The sequence below is a fragment of the Lissotriton helveticus genome, chromosome 3_1 (genome assembly GCF_964261635.1).
Source record: "Lissotriton helveticus chromosome 3_1, aLisHel1.1, whole genome shotgun sequence".
Classification (NCBI taxonomy): Eukaryota; Metazoa; Chordata; class Amphibia; order Caudata; family Salamandridae; genus Lissotriton; species Lissotriton helveticus.
In genome coordinates, this window is record NC_136061.1 from 1,799,095,330 (window position 1) to 1,799,119,320 (window position 23,991).

The 23,991-nt window shown below is 46.5% G+C and overlaps 1 protein-coding gene across 1 annotated transcript in view; it reads left to right on the plus strand.

Annotated features, from left to right (window-relative positions):
- Positions 1–5,426: 5,426 nt before the first annotated feature.
- LOC144824319 (uromodulin-like) overlaps positions 5,427–23,991 on the plus strand; it is a 236,733-nt gene continuing 218,168 nt past the window's right edge. Inside the window, exon 1 of the mRNA XM_078683437.1 lies at positions 5,427–5,551. Coding sequence (XP_078539563.1) covers positions 5,488–5,551 — 64 coding nt within the window. The 5' untranslated portion in view covers positions 5,427–5,487. The remainder of the gene's footprint in view (positions 5,552–23,991) is intronic.

Here is a 23,991-nt window from a genome sequence, read left to right on the forward strand (position 1 = left end):
TTCCGGAAGAGAGAATGGGAGGTTTGTCCCTTAAGCTCAGCCGGAAGTATGTTCCAGATCCTGGGGGCAAGGGAGGAAAAGGCCCTCCCACCCCATCTGGCTTTGGTGACTCGTGGCACAGAAAGAAGATTTTTAGATGCTGAGCGAAGTGCCCTGCCGGGGGTATAGAGGGAGACAAGGGATCTAGGGCCAGATGTAGGTAATTCTATTTTACCGATTCATAAATACCGAATTTTACCGATTCGGTATTTATGAATCGGTAAAATAGAAGGTGGGAGATGTTGGAAAAAATAATTTTTCAATTACCGAATCGGTAACATTCGGTATTTACCGATTCGGTAAATACCAAATCGGTATTTCCTATTGATTCCTATGGGCTGTGAAGCCCATAGGAATCAATGGGAAATACCGATTTGGTATTTACCGAATCGGTAAATACCGAATGTTGCAAGGGTGCAGGGGGTGTCACTTTCCCACCCTCTAGCACCCGAAGTAAAGGCATGTGTGACATGTGGCACACATACATGCCCTTAGGGCATGTCTGTGTGTCACATTGCACAGTGCACACCTGGATTCGGTATTTTACCACCCAATTGGATTGGGTGGTAAAATACCGAATCTGTAAGGCCTTTGGGACTCAGAAGAGTCCCACCTACATCTGAGATTTACCGAATCGGTAAAATTACAGATTCGGTATTTTACAGAATCGGTAAATTTACAGATTCTTTAAAATATTGGCCCCTACATGCCAATTCCTAAATACCGGTCGGCACGGCCGAATTCGACAGTTACCGACCGGTATTTGGGCTCCTACATCTGTCCCCTTATGTCTTCGGCCCCGGATCCGTGCAGGGCCCGGTGGGTGACACATAGGACCTTAAACTCTATCCCTTGCCTGTATGGGGAGCCAATGCTGATCCCTCATAATGGAGGAGCCTGATGAGAATCTCGGGGCATCAGCAACAAACCTGGCTGCTGCATTTTGCACCTTTTGAAGACGTTGAACTAGTTGTTTGTTGATTCCTAGATATAGTGCATTGCAGTAGTCTAAACTTGAGGATATGAGAGCCACGGTGACCTGTTTTTGGGCCTCGATTGAGAGATAGTGTACAATTTTCCTCAGGATTCTTAAGACCCCGCAGCAAGTTGAGGTAGTCCTGCTGATTTGTTTGTCGAAGGAGAGCTTGGTGTCAAAAATTACACCCAGATTGCGGGCAGACTGTGAGGGCATGGGGCAAGCTCCAAGAGCAGAGTGCCACCACTCCATCGACCAGATCTCATGCTTGCCTTCAAAGATAAGGACCTCCGTTTTCTCCCCATTTAGTTTAAGGAAGTTCCTTATCATCCAGCCCGCAACTGCTTCCATACAGTTCCTAAAATTTCGGGCTGTGATGTCTACGGATTGCGAGAGGGAGACCATAATCTGAGCTTAGGATAGGACTTCAAGCCCGAAAGATCTCACAAGCCTGGCAAGCGGTGCTACATAGATATTGAAGAGCATGGGGCTCAGGGACGAACCCTGAGGCACCCCACACTGCACAGGCTTGACTGGGGAAAGAAAGTCATCCAGCTTGACCCTCTGTTCACGGTGATCAAGGAAGGATGTCAGTAGGCTAAGCGCTAGTCCGTCCAATCCTATCTCCCTTAGGCGCTTGGCCAAGATGGAGGGGGACAGGGTGTCGAAGGCAGCTGTAAGGTCGAGCAGGACCAGAAGGGTAGTCTGGCCACTGTCGACCTTAGCGCGGATGTTATTTGTGACTACTGTCAGGGCAGACTCAGTGCTATATGCCCTCCGAAAACCGTGCTGAGAGGAGTCCAATAGATTGGAGTTGTCCAGGAAGGCACTCAGGTGGCTGTTTAGGTGGGCCTCTAGCATTTTTGAGGGGGCTGGAAGTAAGGAGATTGGGCGAAAGTTCTTTAAAATCGCCGGATCCAGAGTGGCCTTCTTAAGGAGGGGGTTGACTATGGCCATTTTCCACACTGTCGGAAAGACACCTTCATGTATTGCCTGATTGATTACCTCCAGGAGCGGGGGGAGAAGAACTTCCCTGCACTCTTTGAGAATTTTCAAAGGACAGGGATCAAGAGGAGATCGGGATTTAAGTTTGTCCAGGTGTAAATTAAGTTGCACCAGAGTGAGCGAAGGGAAATTAGTAAGGTTGGAACCCAAAGCCCTCACCAGAGCTTCTTCCGAGGGGGACACCACTGAAACTGGGAGGGGCCCAGAATCTAGGTTAAGGGCTTCTAGGCCTGAGTGAATGTTAGTTAACTTGACGTGGAAAAAGGTTGAGATCTGATCGCAGAGTTCCTGTGTTGCTATTATGGGGTCGGGTGATTGAAGGACAGACAGGGAATCAACGATTTTAAACAATTCCCTGGGAGAGCTGAGGGAGGCAGTCAGTTTAGCAAAATGTTTTTTCTTTTCTGCCATCACCGCAGCTTTATAGTCCCTGAGTAAACTTTTAAGTTTATCTTTTTGTGTGGGTCGAGGTGTGATCTCCAGAGCCTCTCTTGCTTCCTGCAGCCCTGCCGTAGCCGCCTAAGGGTATTGGAGTACCAAGGTGCTGAGGGTTGTTTTCTAGCAGAATAATGCTGCTTGATCGGGGCCAGGATATCCACGGCTCTCGAGATGGAATTGAAAAGATCGAGAGCGGCAGTATCAGTGTCTCTCGCTAAGGTGAGCATGAGACTAGCCATCAAAGGGGCTAAGGACTCGTTGTTTAAACCCCTAAAGTTCCTTTTTAATTCCCACTTACTGGGATCTGCTAAGGGTGTAACAGAATGAGAGGGTGTGAAATTAAGTGGGACGGCCAGATGATCCGACCAGGACAGGGATAGGGGGGACCCTAATCCTACCCTGGGGTCGTTGGTAAAGACCCCGTCCAGGGTGTGTCCAGCAGAGTGAGTGGAGCCTACTACTCCTTGATTCAGCCCACAGGAGGCTAGAGAATCCAGCAGAAGGGCAGTATCAGCAGAGCTGTCATTCTCCAAATGGAAGTTAAAATCTCCAAGAATGGACAGATTAGGTCTATCAATATAGGGTTCTAGCAATTTTAGCAGGTCATGACTGAAACCGGACCTAGGGCCCGGGGGCCTATAGATCAGGATCCTAGAAAAGAAGACCGTAGGGGAGGGATTGAGGGCAAAATAAATGGCCTGAAAAGAGTCAGGCAGTGAGGAGAGGGGCTCGGTCCGGCATCTTATAGAAGTTTTGTAAAGTATTCCCAGCCCCCCCACCCTCCCCTGCGCCTCTCTCTGTCCATTCTTGCCAAGGAGTACCCCTCAGGGATGGCATTAAGGAGCTCAGGCCCTGTGTGCTCAGAGGCCCAGGTCTCTGTGATAAATGCCCAGGATGGTTTTCTGTCTGAGATGAAGTCTCTGAAAGCGATGTTGTTTTTGATTAGGGAACGGGCGTTGATCAGAAACCCAGTCTCTCTGACCGACAGAGGAAGGTCGTGGTTCCCTATTCTAGGCCGTTTGTGACAAAGTTCGGGGAGGGTAGAGCTAGTCCCTCTCCCAGAGCATTGACACTCAGGAGCGTTAAGTAGCCCCTGAGATGGAAGCGTATGGTGACAGGGCTTCCACTGGGGTTTAAGTGTACGTAGTGTCCGTAAAGAATACAGGGGGCTAACAAAAACTTGAGTGTCTAAATGGCCAGCCTTCCTGGCCCCTGGCACCTCCTTGGCGCTGACGGGCGCAGACGGGCTGGACTCAGGCGTGACTCCGGCGCTGAAACGGCGCGTCCGCAGATCGTGTCCGCTGCGCGGAGGCATGCCCGTCTCTATTATGCGCTGGCGACTAGAGCGCTGCAGGTGTAGCCTACCCCCAAGATGGCTGCTGCTAGATTCCGCGGTCCTAAGTCCGTGTGTCTCAGCACCTCAGTTGGCTGAACACCAGATAATGATCATCAAATGCGGGGAAAGGGGGCCAACGACTGCCGAGTGGTCAGCAGGGGACAAGGTAAGTTCCAATGTGGTATTTGGAAAGGATTTAGAAAGAGTCTGAAAACACGATGATTTTTAAAAATAATGGTGGAAAAATAGCCCAGAAAAGAGGTCCACACTCGCAAGGCACACAGCACAACCTCCCGGCTTTCCGCCTCAGGAGGGAACAACACACAGCAAGGGATCTCGCCTGCTTAGGAAGCTCTTTTATGCGCTGGTGACTAGAGCGCTGCAGGTGTAGCCTACCCCCAAGATGGCCGCTGCTAGATTCCGCGGTCCTAAGTCCGTGTGTCTCAGCACTTCAGTCGGCTGAACACCGAATAATGATCACCAAATGCGGGGAAAGGGGGCCAACGACTGCCGAGTGGTCAGCCGGGGACAAGGTAAGTTACCAATGTGGTATTTGGGAAGGATTTAGAAAGAGTCTTAAAACTCGACGATTTTTTAAAATAATGGTGGAAAAATAGCCCAGAAAAGAGGTCCACACTCGCAAGGCACACAGCACAACCTCCCGGCTTTCCGCCTCAGGAGGGAACAACACACAGTGACTTTTAACTTGTACATGTGCACTTTTTTTCTGTTTTTATCTCTTTCTTGAGTGACTTTACACCTTGTACATTTGCAATTCTTTTCTGTTTGTATCTCTTATGTAACTCATGTAATACAAAGTCCTTATGTAACGCAACTGGTTCTTTTGTAAAGCGCTCTGACACCTTCGGGAAATGTTCGCGTTATATAAAATCGCATTAAAAAATCTTCTATTCTAGCCTTGTCGCTGTCTCTCCCTCAACGTTCCTCTCTTCCTTTTAGTCTACTTCTCCTTTCAGTGCGTCTCTCTTCAGGCTCTGCTGTAAGAGCGTGTCTCTCTTTCTTGGTCTAGCATTCTCCTCTATTTATGTCTCTATCTCTGAGAGGCTCTCTACGGCCTTAGTTTGCGTCTTCCTCCCTCTCTGCTTGTCAGGCAGTCTCCCCTCCACAAATGTTTCTCTGCCTGTCGCTCTCTCTACTCCCTCGGTGTTCCTCTGTATCATCCCCGAGCTCTCCAGGGTGTATGTCTCTCCCATCTCTCTCTCTTCTTTTCGTTGTGTTTCTACCAATCAGAACGCTTCTCTCGCCCTCGGTATCCCCCTCTCTCCCTTCAGTGTCCCCCTCTCTCTCTTGGTCCCGTAGGTTTTGTCTCAGACTTCATCTCTCTGTCAGTCCCTTTACCCCTCACTGTATCTCTCTATCATTTGTCCCCTACGTATCTCTCTCTTCGTGTTTGTCTTTCTCTCCTCTCATGGTATCTCTCTTCCCTAAGTCTCTTTCTCTCGTCATCAACCGCTCTCGTCCCTCGCACTGACACTCACCCCCTTGCTGATCTGCCCAGGCGCTTTCACTCCCATCCCTTCTCACCTGCCCACCTCCTGTGCCCTGCCCTCTGCTATATAACCTGAGGGTACTTGGCGCTGCAGTCACTCAGAAGAAGCTCACAGTCGTTTCCTGTTCTTAGTTGCCGCTCGTCACGAATACAAGACTTCGAGGGGAGAAGCTGCCCGTGAGGATGAGGCGCCCAGAGATGAGTCTGCTGCTGGGGGTCCTCCTGGCCGCCCTCCTCGGAGAAGCAGGTACCCGCTCGCTTTATTAAGACTACCGTGATGATAGTGGGGGATCTGAGGATGAGGCGCGGCCTCTCTGAGCACGGCCTCTCTGAGCACAGCCTCACCTCAGCTACGATAAGGTGACAGCGCCATCGAATCTCGGTAGAAAGACGGGGGGCCGTGACTTACAGTCTGCTGCAGGGGTCACCAGAAATACTTTAAAAATACAAGGACCTGGGAGCAGGTTCAGAAATGCGGAGACTGATAGGTTCTGCATCTTTTCAATTATTTTAAAGTTTTTTGTCCATCGCTCCATTTGCCAATTATCAGACTGCCTCGGAACGCTGGGGATGCTTCCGTGCAGGGGAAGTGTAGGAGTGAGACGTCACAGTAGTTGGTGCTCGAAGCTGGGAATGGGTGTTAGAGACATTAGGCTTGAAGATGAAGCAGATTTTTCTGAATATGTTCTACTCCTGCATAGGCAGCCAGTGAAGACCTTTGTGGGCTGGTTCCATGTGGTCGCAATGATTAAGATGGCGGTTGGACGGGTGTCCGACCGCCATCCTGTTGGGAACGGGAGGGCCGACAGGTAGTCGGTGGTCCCGCCATGCAAATTATGATACGACTGCTTGGAGGCGGTTGGAAACATGCCTCGTAGCATTGAGGCTTGTGCTGCGGCCCGCAAAAGGGCTGCAGCACAAGTGTCACTGCCTTTGTAAACATCTCTCCACTACGTGGCGGGTAGTCCGCAGGCACCATGCGGTGCCTGCCACATGGTGCTGGGATGCGTAGTCGGGCAGCTGGCCCATAGCGTAGGGCCAGGGAGGAAGGTGGCCCGCAATGGGCCCCCAAAGTCACTTTCCACCTGCCTTTTCATGGCAGGTTAACCACCATGAAATGGCCGGTGGAATGAGACATTTTAATCCCTATGGCGGTGCCTGGGCAGGCACCACCACTATTGTAGGAATTGCAGTCCCTCCTACGGTTCAACATGCTCCTTGAGCCCGTCGGATGCATAGCCATTGTAATGCGGAGGGTGGACCAGCAGGGGCAGATGGCGGTGGCACCGTCACCGACGGCCTGACTGTGGCAGTCCCATCGCCATCATAATCAGGCCCTTAATGCTGTACTTTTTGTGATACTATTATATCCTTATTTTTTCATTAGCAAGCATTATATCTGGCAAAGGTTTCACCTCATTAGTACCAGTTTGACACCCTACTGCAGCAACAACCAACAGAAACTTGACCAATCAAAGTTTGCGAAGGGTCTCACACTGTGCGCCAGCACGTCATTGCGGTTTTAGTAACTTTTATCCTGTTTGAGCCGGAAACAAACATTTGTCTTGTTAAAATCTGCAGATTATGGCCTTGATTACGAGTGTAGGTGTTATTTATCGCATCTGATAAATATCAGTGACACGGGGTAACTAATTTATCGGTTGCGATATTACGAGTTTATGGGGAATAACATGCAGATTTTGGTGTTTAACGAACCAAAATCCACATGATACTGTAAATACCGTATTCTTCTCCTCTGTTCAATTTTGGCAGGTTGACGAAACTGAACGAGCCTTGGTATATATTTAAACTTGTAATTCCAAACCGTAAATAAATAGGGATTTACGCACTGATCACAATACTCCGACCACATCATAATCAGGTCCTACGCAGCTCATGATGGCTTATGTGGCAAATCCATAATTATGCATACAATGCCATAGCCGCAAAATTGCATAATTCCAGTGGCCCTGCAAAAGACCTAACCTAAATCCAGCACTGAGCCCGCTAAAGAAAGACAACAGCCATTTTGTGATGTGGTAGTGAATGCATACTTATTACAATCATTTGTAGATGCTGGCCAAATGCTTCAATACCGCGACCAGTTATGGAGGCTTCATGCATTAGATCCAAGTTCCAGACTGCCTTTGAAGAGGCCTAATCCTGTTGTCTACTTGAAGGCAGTGCTTGAAATGGAATTCTAAAGTATTGGTACTCATTATTCCAGAGGAAGTTTTAATCTTGGAAATCTTGGAAATCTTGGAAAGTTTTAATCTTGGAAATCTTGGATTTCTACTAAAAGTATGGCATCCCTTCCTAGAAGTGCTGTACTCTTCCTTCCAAATTACAGAAGTGCTCTCATTCAGTACCCGTGAGTACAGCCCACCCAAAACACCAGGGCAAGGTAATGATAGCCAATCAATTCAGATCACAAATGGAATCTCTGATCTTCAAACAAAGCCTGCTTGCTCCTAGCCCAGTCTTACCTGGAGGAGATCCTGGGGTGGAAGGTGATAAGCCCTGAAGTCTGACTTGCTACCACTCTTCATTGAAGCAGTGGAACTGTTGGTGGCACAATCTGCTCCTTTGCATTCCAGAAGGCTTAAAAATAATCATTTGAATGAAAAGCCAACGGCTAGAATGCCCCACCATATTCCAGACTTAACCTGTAGGGGTACAGCAGAGAAGGCGAACACCCCAACTGTTACCTTTGGGAATGTCACTGAGGAGACACGCATTAGAGCACTGGTCGGTATGGAGAAAGCTATGGGGAAGTAAGCCTTCAGCCCTCTCCTACACCTGCAGGAGAAGCAGGTGAGGAGCCCAGCGCTGCATGTTTCAATTTTATAAAGTTGGATGTCCATGGCGAACAACATCTTCAGTATGCAAAGGCGGTCCAGCTAGGGACTACAATTATTGTATACCGACATGGGAATTTGATGAGACCCCATCCTCCAATTTGTTACTCAAGCACTTGGTTAGCCTCTAGTTCCAGTAATATTCTGACAACGCAGAAGTCCCAACAAATTCAAATGGAGCACCAGAGAATTTCGTAACATACATATGGGTCTTTTTGATACTGAAAACTGGATGCAGAGCTGACAACCTAAATGGAACCAAAAACAATGAGAAAAAAATGTAAATCTCAGTTGAATGATATTCCTTCGAGGGGCTTGATTCCCCAAGGAGTAGACATTTTTAATTTAATCTAGGAGTCAGAATGCATAGAAGTACATCCAGATGCCCATTTTCTTTTACAAGAAGGTCATCATTCGACTAAGAATTTGGTCCACTTAGTTTTAAAAAAAAATATTCATCTTATTCCAGGTGCTCTAAGTCAAATGTTTAAAGATTAAGGGGCATATTACCAAGGGCCATTATCGCCGCATTAGCGGGACTTTTTCCCGCTAAAGCGGCAATAATTTTATCGCCCAATTACCAAGCTGTCGCTAACACCAGTTAGCGACAGCTAATAGGCGATAGCAAGCATCTGGGGGCCCACTTTGCATGTCAGCGATATTTATCGCTAATGACATGCAAAGTGGGCGTGCCAAGATGTTAGCGACTGAAAACAGTCGCTAATATCGCTTTCTCCTATTAGCAACAATGGCTTAGTTTTGGAAATATTCGCGCTATGCGCGAATATCTCCAAAAGCTAACGCCTGCCCAAAGCAGTTCTTAGCCATGTTATCCAATGCAAGGTGGATAACATGGCTAAGAGCATTGTCATGATAATGTGTGAATATCGCTGTATTTACAGCAATATTCACGCATTTCGCCTGTTTTTTATCGTTTTAGAGATAAACCTTGCTAATAGCAAGGTATCTCAGCGATATAAACAGGTGAAGGGTGGCGATAGAAAAATTCCCGCTAGGCCAACTTAGCGATAATAATCGCTAGTTGTTGGCAATATGCCCCTAAGTCCTTTACTCAAGGCTAAAATATTATTCTCTACTTGTAATTGTAAGAAATGTCAAACTGTCCAGACATTGGTATTCGGATGGTCTCAACAGAATACTGTTCACTGCTGTAACATAATACATAGGAATATGTTTATTGTATGTGCATGATTGCAAACAGCTTTATATCAACGATCCATCCTGTCTCGAAAGCAAGTTTGCGATTCCCTTTATGATTACAAATTGTATATCAACAGGTGAACTATTATTCAACCTTCTCCATAAGGTGCTCCACATTAGATCACAGTTTCTCTTCCTCCGGGACCTAAAATCCAAAATTGTCATGTATTCTTCTTCGGCGCGAAACCAACCTGTTCCAAGTTCACAAAAGATCTTTCATCTAATCTTTTTGGCTCTCATCTTGATTAAGAACTAGGCTCTTTGCCAATGTAATAATAGACATCTTGTTGACCAACACATAGACATGCTATGAGTAGAAGCTCCATACTAATGCGATGCTTACTACTCACTTGAGAGAGAATGGGTGAGGGAAGGACTCCGACTCATATCCGAATAATCAAGCACTCTGGTCTTCATCGGTACAAGGCTAACTGAGGGGTCAAACTCTTCAGTCTTTGACACTGGTAACCATCTAAAAGGCCTCAGGATGATTATGAACACACTCGAAGGCCTCAGCACTCCAGTGAAATCCATCTAGGGTCTTTCCTTTGTCCATTCCAGAGCACGTCCCGCACGAGCCCCTCCTGTGTCCTTATTGCCAGCTCTACACTATCTTGAGCAGAGTGAGGTAAATCTGTTGGTTACAGTGTTATTCAAGTAAGAGAGTGGGTTTACCTCCTTGACTCCAACAATGACCCTTTTTTTCCTCTTGTTGTGCCCTGGATATTCCCGCTACCTTCCCTGTATATTTTTCCTTTAAACTAAACGTACCAGTCCACGGTACATGAAATGTCTTGCTCCATTTCATTACATACTGTATCCTTTCTCTTTACGTCCCTTTACTTGAGTATCAAAAAGGTCTTAATACCTGTTTGTCTGCCGAGCATCAATGTTCAACTCCTCTCTAGTTGCTCCCCTTTATTTTATATTCTCTGTCCACCCTCACCCCACACTGCTTCTTTGAAGCAACTCTCAATCTTTGCAGTCTTTGAGCTCCCGATGGTCTGGTTTATTACATTGATAAATATTTCATGGCAAATTGCTCTTCGCTGAAAAATGCACTGTTCTACAGTAAACAAACCCCAAGTGTTCTTCTAGTCAGTAACCCAGGAAATTGTCTTCATTCAGGGAGATAGGTCTTAAATAATTTTCCTATGGACTGATTTTCGGAAGCACATGCATCTATTATTTTTACTTGTTTCATATTTACCAATATCTATGCTAGACCATCAATCGACCATATGCAGTGCCTTTGCGTTTTGGGTGTCATGCTAACACAGGTCCTGTGTTGGATGATGAACAGTACTGCAGCACCCCTTTAAATATTGACAACTGATGTCCAAAATGAATCCAGTGAGAGATCTCCCAGCAGTGAAAAGTGCAAATTTCTGCTTCTGAATATGCCAGAAAAGCAGTATAAATGTATTGGTTCCCTGTAATGAGTGCTTCCTGGATTATAACTAACTCTAAATAAAAACCTTAATTTTGAGATGGGACTGATTTAAGGGCAAGTCACTGGGTGGAGGAAATATAAACTAGCATACAGTTCCTAAGTGTATGGGAGTGTTCAGGTCTATTAAGAAGCGCCCTCACACACCCCGGAGGATATTATGTTAATTTGGTTATAAAGCGCGCGGCTACTCCCGGGAGTGTCCTGGTGCTGAGAAAAAAAAACACATAACAGCCGCAGAAAAGACTCCCAAGGCAGAGACAGCGAAAAACAGATTAAAGTTGGAAAAGCCATGTTTTGAGCATTTTTCTGAAGATGAGCAGGTCCTGAACCTGTCTAAGAGACAAAGGAAGACTGTTCCATAGGCGAAAGGCTACCACTTGAAAAGATCGTCCTCCAACCCGGGAGAGTGAAACTTTAGCAACAGGAATCAGAAGCTGAGCCGAAGACCTCAGAGTCCGTTGGGGAGTATAGTGGGGAAATCTTTGTCTAAGGTAAGGGGCTCCAATCTGATGATATGCCTTAACGACCAAAATCATAGCTTTAAAATGAATTCTTTTCTGAACAGGGAGCCAATGCAAGGAAGACAGGAGAGGGTACTTATGAGTCCTGGGACCTGCCAGAAAAAGGTTGTCATGCTTCATCATTGGGCCTACTCCTCGTCGTGCCGGCGCTACAATACCTGACGGGCCCCGAGAAGGGGCTCTTTGGTGGAGATATTTTATTGATAAAGCTGTTGGATGTGTGGGGGTATGTGGACAAGGTAGTGCAGTGAGTGTGCAGTGTTGTTTAAAATATATCTAGGGCTGCCCTTTTCAATACTTTTATTCCTAGGGTGCACTAGCCTAACTAAAATCTGAAAGCCCTGTCTGGATATAATGGTCCTACAGGGCCTGTGTGGTGCATGAGGTCAGCATGTTTCTTGCCTGAAAAAGCCCCTAACCGGTCTAGTGGCAACTCATCAGGACCGTGTTTTATTTAGAGAAATTAATCTTAACTCTTGCACTACCGCAATGCTGGTTCTTGACGTTGTGTGATGTAATAGTAACCAGCCTTGAAGTTAAGCACCAGGTCCAATGGCCTAGTGTTCTGATACCCCTGTTTTCAGAGGTCTCGATTGACAGGGGTGTTACAGCAGAGCACCTCATTGCTCGTACGTAGGGTGGCACAGCAACTAGCTGTGATCCTACCCTCGCTCTGGTCCCGGTCACTCGAACATTAGGACATTGGATGGCTGGTTACTACTACATCACACAACGTCAAGAACCAGCATTGCAGTAGTGCTGGAGTTAAGATTCATTTCTCTAAATAAGACATGGTCCGGATGAATTTCCGCTAGACCCATTAGGGGCTTCTTTAGGCATGAAACATGTCAACCTCATGCACCACACAGGCCCTGTAGGACCATTTTATCCAGACAGGGATTTCAGATTTTAGTAAGGCTAGTGCACTTTAGGAATATCATTGATTGAAAAGGGCAGCCCAAAACGTATTTTAAACTACACTGCACACTCACTTCACTACCCTGTCCACATACCCCCACACACCCAACGGCTTCATTGATAACAGATCTCCCCCAAAGAGCCCCTTCGCAGGGCTCGTCAGGCGTTGCAGCGCCTGGCCCGACAAGGAGCAGGTCCAATGATGAAGTATGACATCCTCTGTGGTGTGTGAGGGCACTTCTTAACAGATGTGAACACTCTCACACACTTAGGAACTGCATACTAGTTTATTTTTCATACATACGACTTAGGAGTACGTGTGCAGGACCTGGTTAAAAAGCTCCTGATTCCTCTTGTTTAAGAGACAAGTCACTGAGTGACCAGGACTGAATCTCCAAGGAGCCGGAAACATATGCATCACCAACAAGAGGGATGATAACACAGACTCTGGTGTTATGGTTGGTAGTGATGACATAGGTGGACTGTAAAGTTGGGAACATGTGGTAGAGGCACGATAAGCTGTTAAGAAATAGCAACAGTGAAAAGTTGCATTTGATTTTAAATTCGTGCAAATTGGAAATTCAAATCAATGATGACAAAATAAAGTGCAGATGTGCGTCAAATGTCTATTTTGAAGGATGAGGCATGTGCTGCACTGGCTGCTGGGCTTTTTCAAACTGGCATGGATTTAGGCCCAGATCTTTGTACTGGGGTGAATGTATGACATTGTTCTGCATTCTGTCCATCAATTGTTCTTTTTGGGCATTTTCAAATGAGGGGATCTTTAAAAAGGCTGTTTCAGGATATGGGTTATTTTTAAGGCTCCCTGTTTTCCATTTTTACTGAGTTTAACAGATAAATACAGACAGAAAAGATTTATTTTCTTGCCTGTATTTCTTTTTAAATGTGGATAAAAACAAGAATTGGGTTGCTTTTTGAGTAATTCTAAATATTGTCTTCCATAACTGCAAGGCAAATAGCTGTGTGGATTGATAGGTAAGGGGGCTAAAAAAGAAAGGGATTTTAGAGTAAAGAGGCTTTGACAGCAGTAGATATGCATGAGGTTGACACCGAAATATGCATATTTTCTTATAAGTACATTGATTTAGTTTGTGTGGGTGTTTACAGAATTGGAACCTAGTAGGCATTGAAGCATGAGTGCATATTTACCGGTTAAATAAATGTGGAAATATACTGATTTCAGCTTCATTTTTCCACAAAACCCTAAATAAATATGGATAAATACAGATAAAATGAGAAAAATAAATATGGATAAATACAGACGGAATTGTCAAAAAAATAAATACCATAAAACCAGGTGCCCTAGTTATTTTGAGTTATTGCCAGGGGAATATTAGACTGCTGCTTTGCATGCATTTTTACCAACACATACAATGTATTAGTAAAAGAGAATAAATAACATTTGGCATTCATATTATTTTGAAGAACTGCTAAAGTAAGTATTCTAGAAGGCTTCTTTGAAAAGCTACGTTGGAACTTTAAAAATTTTGGAAAACCATTGATCAGTTTCTGATCCTAGAAAAGTCAGGGGTAAATGAAATGTAATCACCAGAGGAAACGCTTCACAGGGAATATAATTGCGTTTAAACAAGTTCAATGTGATTAAAGACTTTTCTGTAATTTTCCCTCTGTTTATCACTTGTAAGTTTATAAAGCATTCACTATTATTTTTACAACTCAGTGGACTTTTTACTACCCAATGTACAGAAATAAAAAATTTGAAAACATAGAACATTAAGAATGGGTGAAAAAATTAAATAAAATCCAATGCACTTAAATAGCCTCGAAGAAGTCCTCTTTGTCCCGTAAACCAGATAGAATTTACATTTTTTAAGCAACTGTTAACTTTGGGTCCTTTAGATATTCTCTATTTTCACGGCAGTAGTCATTTCTCAGTTGGAACCACTTTTTTTATCCATAATTTGGTCTTATATGGAAAACTGTTTCTTACCTTCATATAATTGAAGAACACCAAACATTTGTGTTACAAAGAAGAGGCGCACAGGTAGTTCATAAGGAGTCTTCTTTATTCCATCTTAATACCATCACAGGTTCCAGTCAGTTGGAGTCAGCTGTGGAATGTTCACACATTCAGCACTTGGCTGTACCAAGGTGAGGGAGGGCAGAGGGGTGGCGGGGTGTACCAAGTGGGATTACAACACATCTCCTTAGGGAAAAGGGAAGGAAGGGAACAAGTGTGCAGGGCAGTAAAATACTGTATACGATGTACGCAAAACCAAGGTCATACGAACCACAATATAACAAAGTCATAACCATAACATAGCATACGATGAAAAGATCTCATTTAACACAGTAGTCTGTTGTCCATCTTGGTACAGAAGTGGGCCTTAGGGACCTCCTCGGGGCCACGTTAGTTGTGTTGCCTCCTTGCACCCCAAGCAGAGGCGCACAAGGTTTTCTGATCCCATGAGGGTAACTAAGGTGTGAAGAAACGTTGTCCAGCTGGCAATGGACAGACATGGAGCATGGACAGGATTCTCCCCAACAGAGAAGTGGTTGTCCCCCAAGCAGAGGGTTGGCGGGGTGTACCAAGTGGGATTACAACAGTTTGTCTCTGGGGACATTGCCTCCTATAACCCTCTGAAAGTTCAAAAGGATTCTAGCCCAAAGTTCTTCAGCATTTGGATTCATCATAAATAAGGAACTGGTTCCCTTACTCGGATTTACTCATCCAGCACCTCTCATCCCTCATTAACCTCAGTTTACGCATAGTACATTGAAATCAATGTATTGTCCTAAACAGATTTTCTGGCGCATGTAACAATGTCCGATCTCCAGAATTACCCTGGGGTTGTCTCAGGGAACGCCAAGCTATCATTTAAGCTCGTCTTCCCCTCTGGCACGCCTCAAGTAGAGAAATGTTGCCCTGCTGAGGACCCTAGGAAAGCATCAACCAGATCAGCTCTTCATCTGTGTTATTAAGAATATTATTTATGATGGAGGTAGCTGTAGCTGTTCTTTCTGGTCCCCACAGCAGGTAGTTTTCATTAACTCTCCTTAATGTAAAGAAGTTGAGGCTTTCTGTCTTGGAGGGGGTTTAAACTTCCTGACTACAATATTAATCCTGATGAACCAACATGGTCTACCAGTATTGTACAACATTATAGTCAATTAATCCATCTATGTTCGTTGGCAAGATTCACTCCCTATTGTTCCCGAGACAAGCATATTTTGTATTACAAATGATTAATTTGCAACCTTTACAGAGTTCACAAACTGCTGTGTTCATTACATTTAGGCCTGGATTAAGAGAGCCCTGTTAATTAACTTCTCTCATCCAAACACCTTTATGAGCAGGGTTCGCCGCTACAAGTGACTCTGCTGCTAGCACGAGCACCCCATGGCCTGTGTCCCTAGTCACAGACTCACATTTCTGTTAGTAATACCTCCTCTCCGGTTCTCCCGACAATGAATTAAGCCTTGTTGGTGAATCCCCTACACCAAACTCATGTCGTCAAAGACTTAGCTGTAACAGACACAGGCCAGGACACCCGTAGTGTCTTAAATTTCTACAGGGACAGGTTTGCATTTCAAAACACTATCTTGAGAATCACTGCGAGAGGATGTCTACATTGGTGTGAATAATTATCAACCTAAAAAGGGGCATTGTAAGAGTGCACTCACACCCTAATGATACTCTCCACTCCGATTGCAGGTAAGTATAATTGTGTTTATTCACATAGCATGAAGAGCGCCGGGAAATACGTCTGTGCTGTACACGGGATCATCACTTTCTCCTGCTCCCAAAATGGCGGCCGCGTTCTACGTCGTGACGTCACCGCGTAACGACTAGAGTGCAACACTACATATCCCCATCCTTTATAGATTAAACAACAAAACAGAAAAGTAATGTCTCTCAGTCTACCTGCTGGTTGGCTCATTCTCATCACCCATCTCAAAGTCTCGATACTTGGCCGGTCTTACCACGGCTCTGCCAGCACGGGTGCGTCTCATCGGGGTGCTGGAAGAGTTCACAGTGTCTTTTCTGGGATTTCTTACTCCAGTTCGTTCAGCACTTGTGGGGCTTCTCCCTTGAGGTGTTACGCTTGTGCTACCCTGGAGTTCCGGGGTATCTGGGTCATTCGCCACCTCCCTTTCTTCTTCTCTCTCTCTCTCTTCGAAATTTCCCGCTTCTCCTCCCGCCGGGATGACATCCCTGCATTGGGCATGGGGGTTTTCTGCTTGCCTTCTTCTCCTTTACCCCATTGCAGTATCTTGTTGCATTTGGACATTCGATCCAGAGGCCAAACTTTCCCATCGCTCAGTAGGGCGGCTCTGCTATAAACTTCTTTCACTTGCATAGATGCGCTGAACTTACTGTCACCCTTCCTTCTCAACTGGACTAGTTTGACTTGGACCCACTCTTCTCTCTCTAACTCCGTCTCCTTTACGTTGCGTCTCCTGTTAAAGTGTTCTGTGTATACTCTTTGCACTTTTTCCAAGTTGTGGTGGACTACTGCAGGAGACCATTTGCTCGTGATGGTGCGCTCCTTCCGCGCGACGTTATCCCTAGTGAAAGGGTCCCGACCCCTTAAGATCTGGAAGGGACTGTATCCCTTGCTGGTCGGGGTGATCCTGTAGTCCCACAACGTGCACTTCAATTCTTTTTCCCAGTCCTTTCCTGCCCCTACCGCAGACTGCACCAAGCCCATGGTGACTCTATTAAACCTCTCAGCTAACGCTGGATGATATATGGAGGTGTGCTTGACCTTTATGCCATTCCTTTCCATGTAGGCGTTCCATTTTTCGACGTGAACCGGGGCCCATTGTCACTTAGGATGGAGCGTGGAATACCTTCTCTAAGGAAGATGGCTGTGAGAAACTTTATTACTTTCTCTGTGTCCATGTCTTCTTGTATATCTATCTCCGGCCACTTGGAATACCTGTCCATGAGCACGACTACATATTTTGGGACTCCTTGTGTGTCCAACACCGGACCTAGAATGTCTATCGACACATCCTCCCACGGGTTGGAAGGGTTGTCAAATTTTCCCAATGGTGGGCGCAATAAGCTTTGTGACTTGTCTGCTTTTTGGCATTGCTCACACTCACGCACATGTCTTTCTATCTGGCCATCCATTGCCGGCCACCAGTACATCTGTTTTGCCCTCAGCTTCGTCTTCATGATGCCCAAGTGTCCTTCATGTATAATGGCAAGTAAGTGAGGTACCAAGGAATTTAAAGGAACCACCTTTTCCCCTCTTAACAGGAAGATCCCTCGGTCACCAACGGATAATTCCTCTCTCACTTCAAAGAATCTAGGCCTTCAAATGCCTCTTTTCTGGCCCCCCTTGTAATATGAATTGCTTGACCATTTTGATGTCGGAGTTGTTCTCGTATGCTTCCTTCCACTCCTGCACACTTATCACTTTCTCATGATCCTCTGTGAACGGCACCCTGATATCTTCATCTTCCGACACTCGCATGGAGCCTCCTCCATGGCCGAGGCTCGGCTGAGATAATCGGCTACTTTGTTCCTTGCTCCAGGGATATGTTCCACGTCGTACCTGTAGTCCAACAATTTCAATGTCATCTTGCCTATACGGGGAGTCGCATTCGTATGTCCGGACGACGTGAGGACCTTGACCAGTGGTTTGTGGTCCGTCCTAAGCCTGAATCTCGTGCCTCATATGAACTGGCAGAACTTCTCCATGGCCCACACTGTTGCCAGCATCTCTTTTTCTATTACGTTGAACTTTCCATGGGTGACAAAGATCTGGATGCGAAGCTGATGGTGACCAATTCTCCTTCTTTCGTCTCTTGCATAAGGACTGCTCCTAGGCCCGTCTCGCTCGCATCTGTCGTTAGTATTGACGTTGCTTGCTGGTCAAATCCATTTAGAGGGACTGCCGTGCTGATATCTATTTTGATCCCTTGAAATTCTTCTTGTGGCTCTTTTGTCCATTCGAAGGCTGTCTTGTCTCGGAGGAGCTGGTGCAAGTGGCGTGTCTTGGTGGCGAAGTGCTGTACAAATTTACTGTAAAACTCGGCCATGCCTAGGAAGGACCTGATTTCTTCTTTGTTTCTCGGCGGAGGAGCTTCACATATTGCCTTGACGTTGGCTTGTTTCTGTGTGATGCCTTGCTCACTGATCTCGTGGCCCAAGTATGTGACCGACTTCATACCAAACCGGCACTTGTCCCATTCTGCAGTAAGCCCATTACGTTCTAGGACATGTAGGACATTGGACAGCTTTGTTTCATGGTCTGCCTTCTTCTTGCCCATTACCACGATGTCATCCTGGAAGTACTGAACTCTGTCCATCTCCTTGAACAGCCTGTGCATCAGTTTCTGGAATATGGCCGCTGCCAATGCTAGGCCGAACGGCATTCTGCGAAACTGGTAGCATCCAAACGGGGTTATGAACGACGTTAGTTTTCGGCTAGTGTGGTGTAGGTCTATTTGATGGTATGCTGAGGTGAGGTCGATGGTGGAAAACCATTTCACGCCCTTCATTTTTGCCAGCATTTCATCTATTCTAGGTAGCGGGAATTTTTCTACTAATATGTTTTTGTTCAATTCTCTCAGGTCCACACACAGGCGGACCTTGCCATTTGGTTTCATCGCTACAACTAACGGCGCCAGCCACTCCGCGCTGTTTATCGGCTCTATGATGCCATTGTCTTCCAGTCTCTGTAGTTCCACTTGTACCATTTCTCTGATTGCCAACGGAATAGTTCTCACTTTGTGACACACAGGTTTTGCATCTGCTTTCAGGTCTATCTTGTGCGTGAATTTAGTTAATTTTCCCACAGTTCCTCCAAACACTGTAGGAAAACCTTCCTTCAGTTTTGTGACGTCAGGTATTTGCTCAGGACTGGTCAACAGCACTTGTGTAGTGCCTCATGGGTTCAATTGTATGCCTAAATCTCCTTGGTTGATCCATCCAAGTACTGAGGGACCTTTCTCTGCCACATATAACTTGCACTCTGCACTCGCTCCTTGAATTCAAACTTCAGGATCCGATACCCTACCATAGGGATGGGCTCTCCTGTAAACGTGACAGGTCGAATATCTGGAGGTTCTAGGTGCTGTCCTATGCGGCATTTGAATTGTTCATCCCACACCCTCCTTTGTATAATAGTATATGGGGATACAGAATCTGCTACCTTCTTTATCGGCACTCCTCCTATCACTAGGTCGCACTGGGGTTTCTTGGAGTGGCTGCAGTTGAAGCCCAGTATGTGTTCGTCTATGCATAACTCGCTAACTTCTTCTTCACCTTCTCCTTCTGCGTCTGACTCTTCTGCGACATAATTGACTGCCAGTCTCTTCTGTTTGCGGTGACACACCTTCTCATAGTGCCCCACTGTTGGACCTGGGGTTACCAGTCCACATAGGGTAGCCTGGCACAGAGTAGGAACAGATAATCTCCAAAGGCAATTGTGTTGTGCTTACATCACTCACTCACAGTAACCCAGCGCCCCACCACTGAAAATAAAGGACACTCCACCAGTTTAGAAAAATACGGGCTGTTTTATAAAATTCTCTTCGTAGTTTCTCTTGGTTTCTTAGCAGTGTTTAGATTTTGGTCATATAATAACTCTGCATTTGATTGTTAGCACATTCACAGATACAATTAGCATAAAGGACACATTTCTCCCCCAAATGAAAGGAGCTCAGTAGTAATTCTTGGCCCTATATATGCATAGAATAACCCACAGTTTTAATTGAAGCAAATAACAATTAGACAGGTTCTCTGCAATTCTTCATGACTGTCCCTTACTCTGGAGAGATCAGTATTATTATTGGCAGTAGGCTACAGTGTTCCCGCAAACCTTCCAATTAGCCCTCCAGTACCTGAGTTCACAGTGGGGCATCTAAATGAAGACAGGCAAGATATGTTGTCAGTTCCTCCAACCATATAGTTTGATCTGGATTTACAGTGGGTTGTCAGATTGTCCCAGTGACCTCTTGGGCTCTAAATAACTCTGCATTCAAAAGGCAATCCCCCCTAACCAATGCTTACCTATTCCTGAATTCACCCTGTTACCTCAGCCCTCAATAGTGGTAAATAAAGCCTCCTTAAGGATTCCCTTTCACACAAGCGACTGTAAATAAACAAAGCCGGAACTAACATCAATGAGTCTTGCACTGAAGAGAGATTGCTCACAGCGCAGGTTAACAATTGTAGATTGTTCCCAGCCTGCGTGTCACTTCGTAGGCACTGTTTATTGTCAGAAATCCTTTTTATCACTGGCAGGCCGGGTTATGCCGATTCTCCCCTCCCGCCACAATTCTTAAGATAGACGCAAGGCCCCCTCAGCTCCTGGGGCCCGCACTTCATTTCAGGCCTTACCGGCTGTTCAGAAGATTGTCCAGGTCACCACACTCAATCGCGCGACCTGCGCGAGTCACGCAGCAGCTGAACGGTGATGAATCCGGCCCCAGCGCTTCAGCCTCCTCACAGCTGACTGGGCCGGAACTTCACCGTGTCTCCCACGGCGCTTCCCTCAGCTCCTTCGTCAGCGAGGGAGGGCGCTAAGCGGGCCAGCCTCTTCCGATACCCGCCCCCTTTCCACACAGCACTTCCGCGTCAGCCCACACAGACCTCCGCGACTCCGCCTCACATCCCTCTTTTCCGCCGATGCAAACCGGGTCCTCCCCGCACAATCTCCTCAGCGGGGGCCTGTGACCAGGTGACGGCATTCCAGCAATATGGACCTCAGTTGCCAGCCGCGACCAGGTAGGATACTTTTGACGACCTCTGGGGCACAGGGACCACTTGGGAACAGTAGCGGTAATGCTACAGACCTTCTCCCCACACTCTCTACGGGGGCAGTTCAGATGAGGCCACGAAGGAAGTGGGACAACTGGCCAGTCTCTTTTCAGGACAGTGGTTCTCCCTGTGGACTCCCCAGGTTAATTTCTTCAATTATTCACGAGCAGTTCAGGGACATCCTTCCCAGGGGCACTAGCAGGATTTGAAAGTTACTGCTGATGACCAACACGATGACAGGGCTTAGTCAATAGGCAGGGAGTCACATCAGCCAAGTGGAGTAGCCGGCCCGTGGGACGATCTAACGCCTTCTCAGTGCGCCTTCCTCCCCACACTACCGCTTCACTCCTCACCAGGTTCTACTCAAGCTCTCTGGTCACTTCTAAAAAGGCCGCCCTGGTTCTGACTCTTATATAGACTGGGCCCTGGCTACTGAAATCAGCTGGAAGATTCTAGAACCTTCCCAGTGTAGTCCTATGGCTCAGGTCTCTGAGGTAAAAATGTGGCAGTTACAAGCCACCATTTTGTGTGTCTATGTTTTCACCATGTTAAGAGAGCACCTAGGCCTCAAAAAGTGATAGGGAAAAAGGCACTCAGAACTCTAGGGACAACACCAAAAATTGTAGTGGACGCAAAAATAAAAGGAAAATTAGGAGGCAAAATGAGAAAAAAAAAGGAAAAATAGGAGAGACTACCCAAAGGGCTGACAGGTCTAACACCCACTTTTCCATAAAACAGGCACTTGGCGCGGGAAGCTGGGCAGCGCCTGTCATAGGCCGCATGAGACAGACTGCTGCACCTGTAACACGTGTTTGTGCCATCATTGGCAGGTTTCTTCATTGGTGCTGATCTGTATGTCCCTTTGGCTTGTGTCCTCGTGTCCCCCACTACAGCCATGCCTCTTTCCAGTGGTTCCGCTTCTGTGACCTTGTTGACCATGGGCCTGGCAGCGGTCTCCCTTTTTGATGCTTCAGCGCACCTTTTTGATAGCTCCGCTTTCTTCACCATGGCTATGACTTCCTTTAGGGTCGATTCTCCATTTACCCACAGCTTGTCTTGGATTGCTGAGTTCGTGGTATGCATGACTATTTGGTCTTTAATGAATTCGTCATGTAAGGTGCCGAACTTGCATGTGATTGCTAATTTCTTCAACGCTGCTACGTACTCATCTATGGACTCCCCCACCGATTGTTTCCTCTGTTGGAAGTTGTATCTATCTATGGACGTGCGCACCGCAGGTCTATAGTGGTTGTTCAGGTCGTCGATCGCATGTGGAAATACGTCATCATCAGCTCCTTGTCGTGGTGTAGGGACTAGATTCTGGAACTCCATGATGCCTTCTGGGCCTAGGTTATGAAGTAATATCCTCTTCCGTCTTTTGCTGGGAAACGCTTCTCCATTCTCGTCCTCTAGGGCCTCTAGATAGTTCATGAAGCATTCCCTCCAGTCCTCCCACTTCATTGAGGGATCCCCTGGTTTGGGAAGGAAGGGGATAGGCATTGTGAGCGAGGATGATTGGGCACGCATTTCTATTCTTCTCTCAGGTAGGTCTTCCTCCCCTCTGGGACTGCCTGGCGCACTTCTTCTGTGCTCTGGGGCTCTCTTGCGATGTCGATTCGCCCCCTGCGCTGTGTCCAGTTTGCTCCGCCAGGGCCCCGGGTCCCTTTAGAATGTAGTGCCAGGTGCTTCTACACCCAATGATTGTTTCCCTGCTCTGCTCCTCTTCCTTCCTGTGGGCAAAGCGCTCACTGTGGTGTTTATTCCCTTCCCCGTCTGGGGCATGCACACTGGGACAGGTATGGTGCCATAAGCTTTCCCTTGCTCTCGTCGATGGACAGAACAACCTGCCTGTCGTTGTCCCTGGCTTCAGTTGCTGTGCTTGGGGCTGTTTCTGCGTGTGGTGGGGCTGGTTGGTGCTGTGGGTGCTTTATTTTTCACTGGCGTGCTCTCCTACTGCTCAGTACCTGCTTATGGTTTCGTTCTGCCTCCTTGTCATGGCTGCTGGTGTTTTTTTTTTTTTTTCAGCTCGGGGTTCCTCTGGGTCTTTGTTCTATTGTTGTTCGCGTCCCGGCCTCGTCGCTATTTGTAAGAGTGCACTCACACCCTAATGATACTCTCCACTCTGATTGCAGGTAAGTATAATTGTGTTTATTCACATAGCCTTAAGAGCGCCGTAAAATACGTCCGCGCTGTTTATGGGATCCTCGCTTTCTTCCGCTCCCAAAATGGCGGCCGCGCTCTACGTCATGACGTCTCTGCATAACGCTAGAGCGCGACACTACAGGCATGACGTGGCATTCAACAGTAGTTCCTGAAATAAAACCGTAATTAAAATATTTTTATAGATTATACCATTATAGATATTATTTATTTGAGGGAAAAGGTAAGTCTGAAATTCTCGTCTGCAGGAGCCACCCCGGAAGAAGTGCACTCTGGCACCGACTGGAGACCGAAATCGCGCAGACCAATTGACTACCTACAATATCCTGCAATTTTATATGGACGCTGCATGAAACTTAAAACACATAATTTCCCTGCAAAATGTCTGTAATAGACTCAAACATCACTCACATTAAAAGTAAATGAAAGAAAAGGTCACTCGCCCTACTTAACAAAGATTCAAAGTACTAGCAAAGCTTTTGGCAGATAGACTGGCGCAGGTGTTCCCCTCCCTGGTTCACTGTGACCAAAACAGATTTGTACCGTCGAGAAGCACCTCTTAAACCTTCGGGGCTTCTTTAATATTGCCACGTATTCGCAAACCCAATGGCCGAGAGCAGGTTACCTCATATGAGACCCAGAAAAGGCATTCGACTCCCTGGAGTGGGGATTCCTATTTGCAGCACTAGACAAATATATTCTGGGGGGGGGGGTTTCTCAACATGGTGAAGCTACTGTATAGTGCCCCTACTGCGAGGTTAAAACAGAACCCTACATATCATGGAAGTGCGCAGA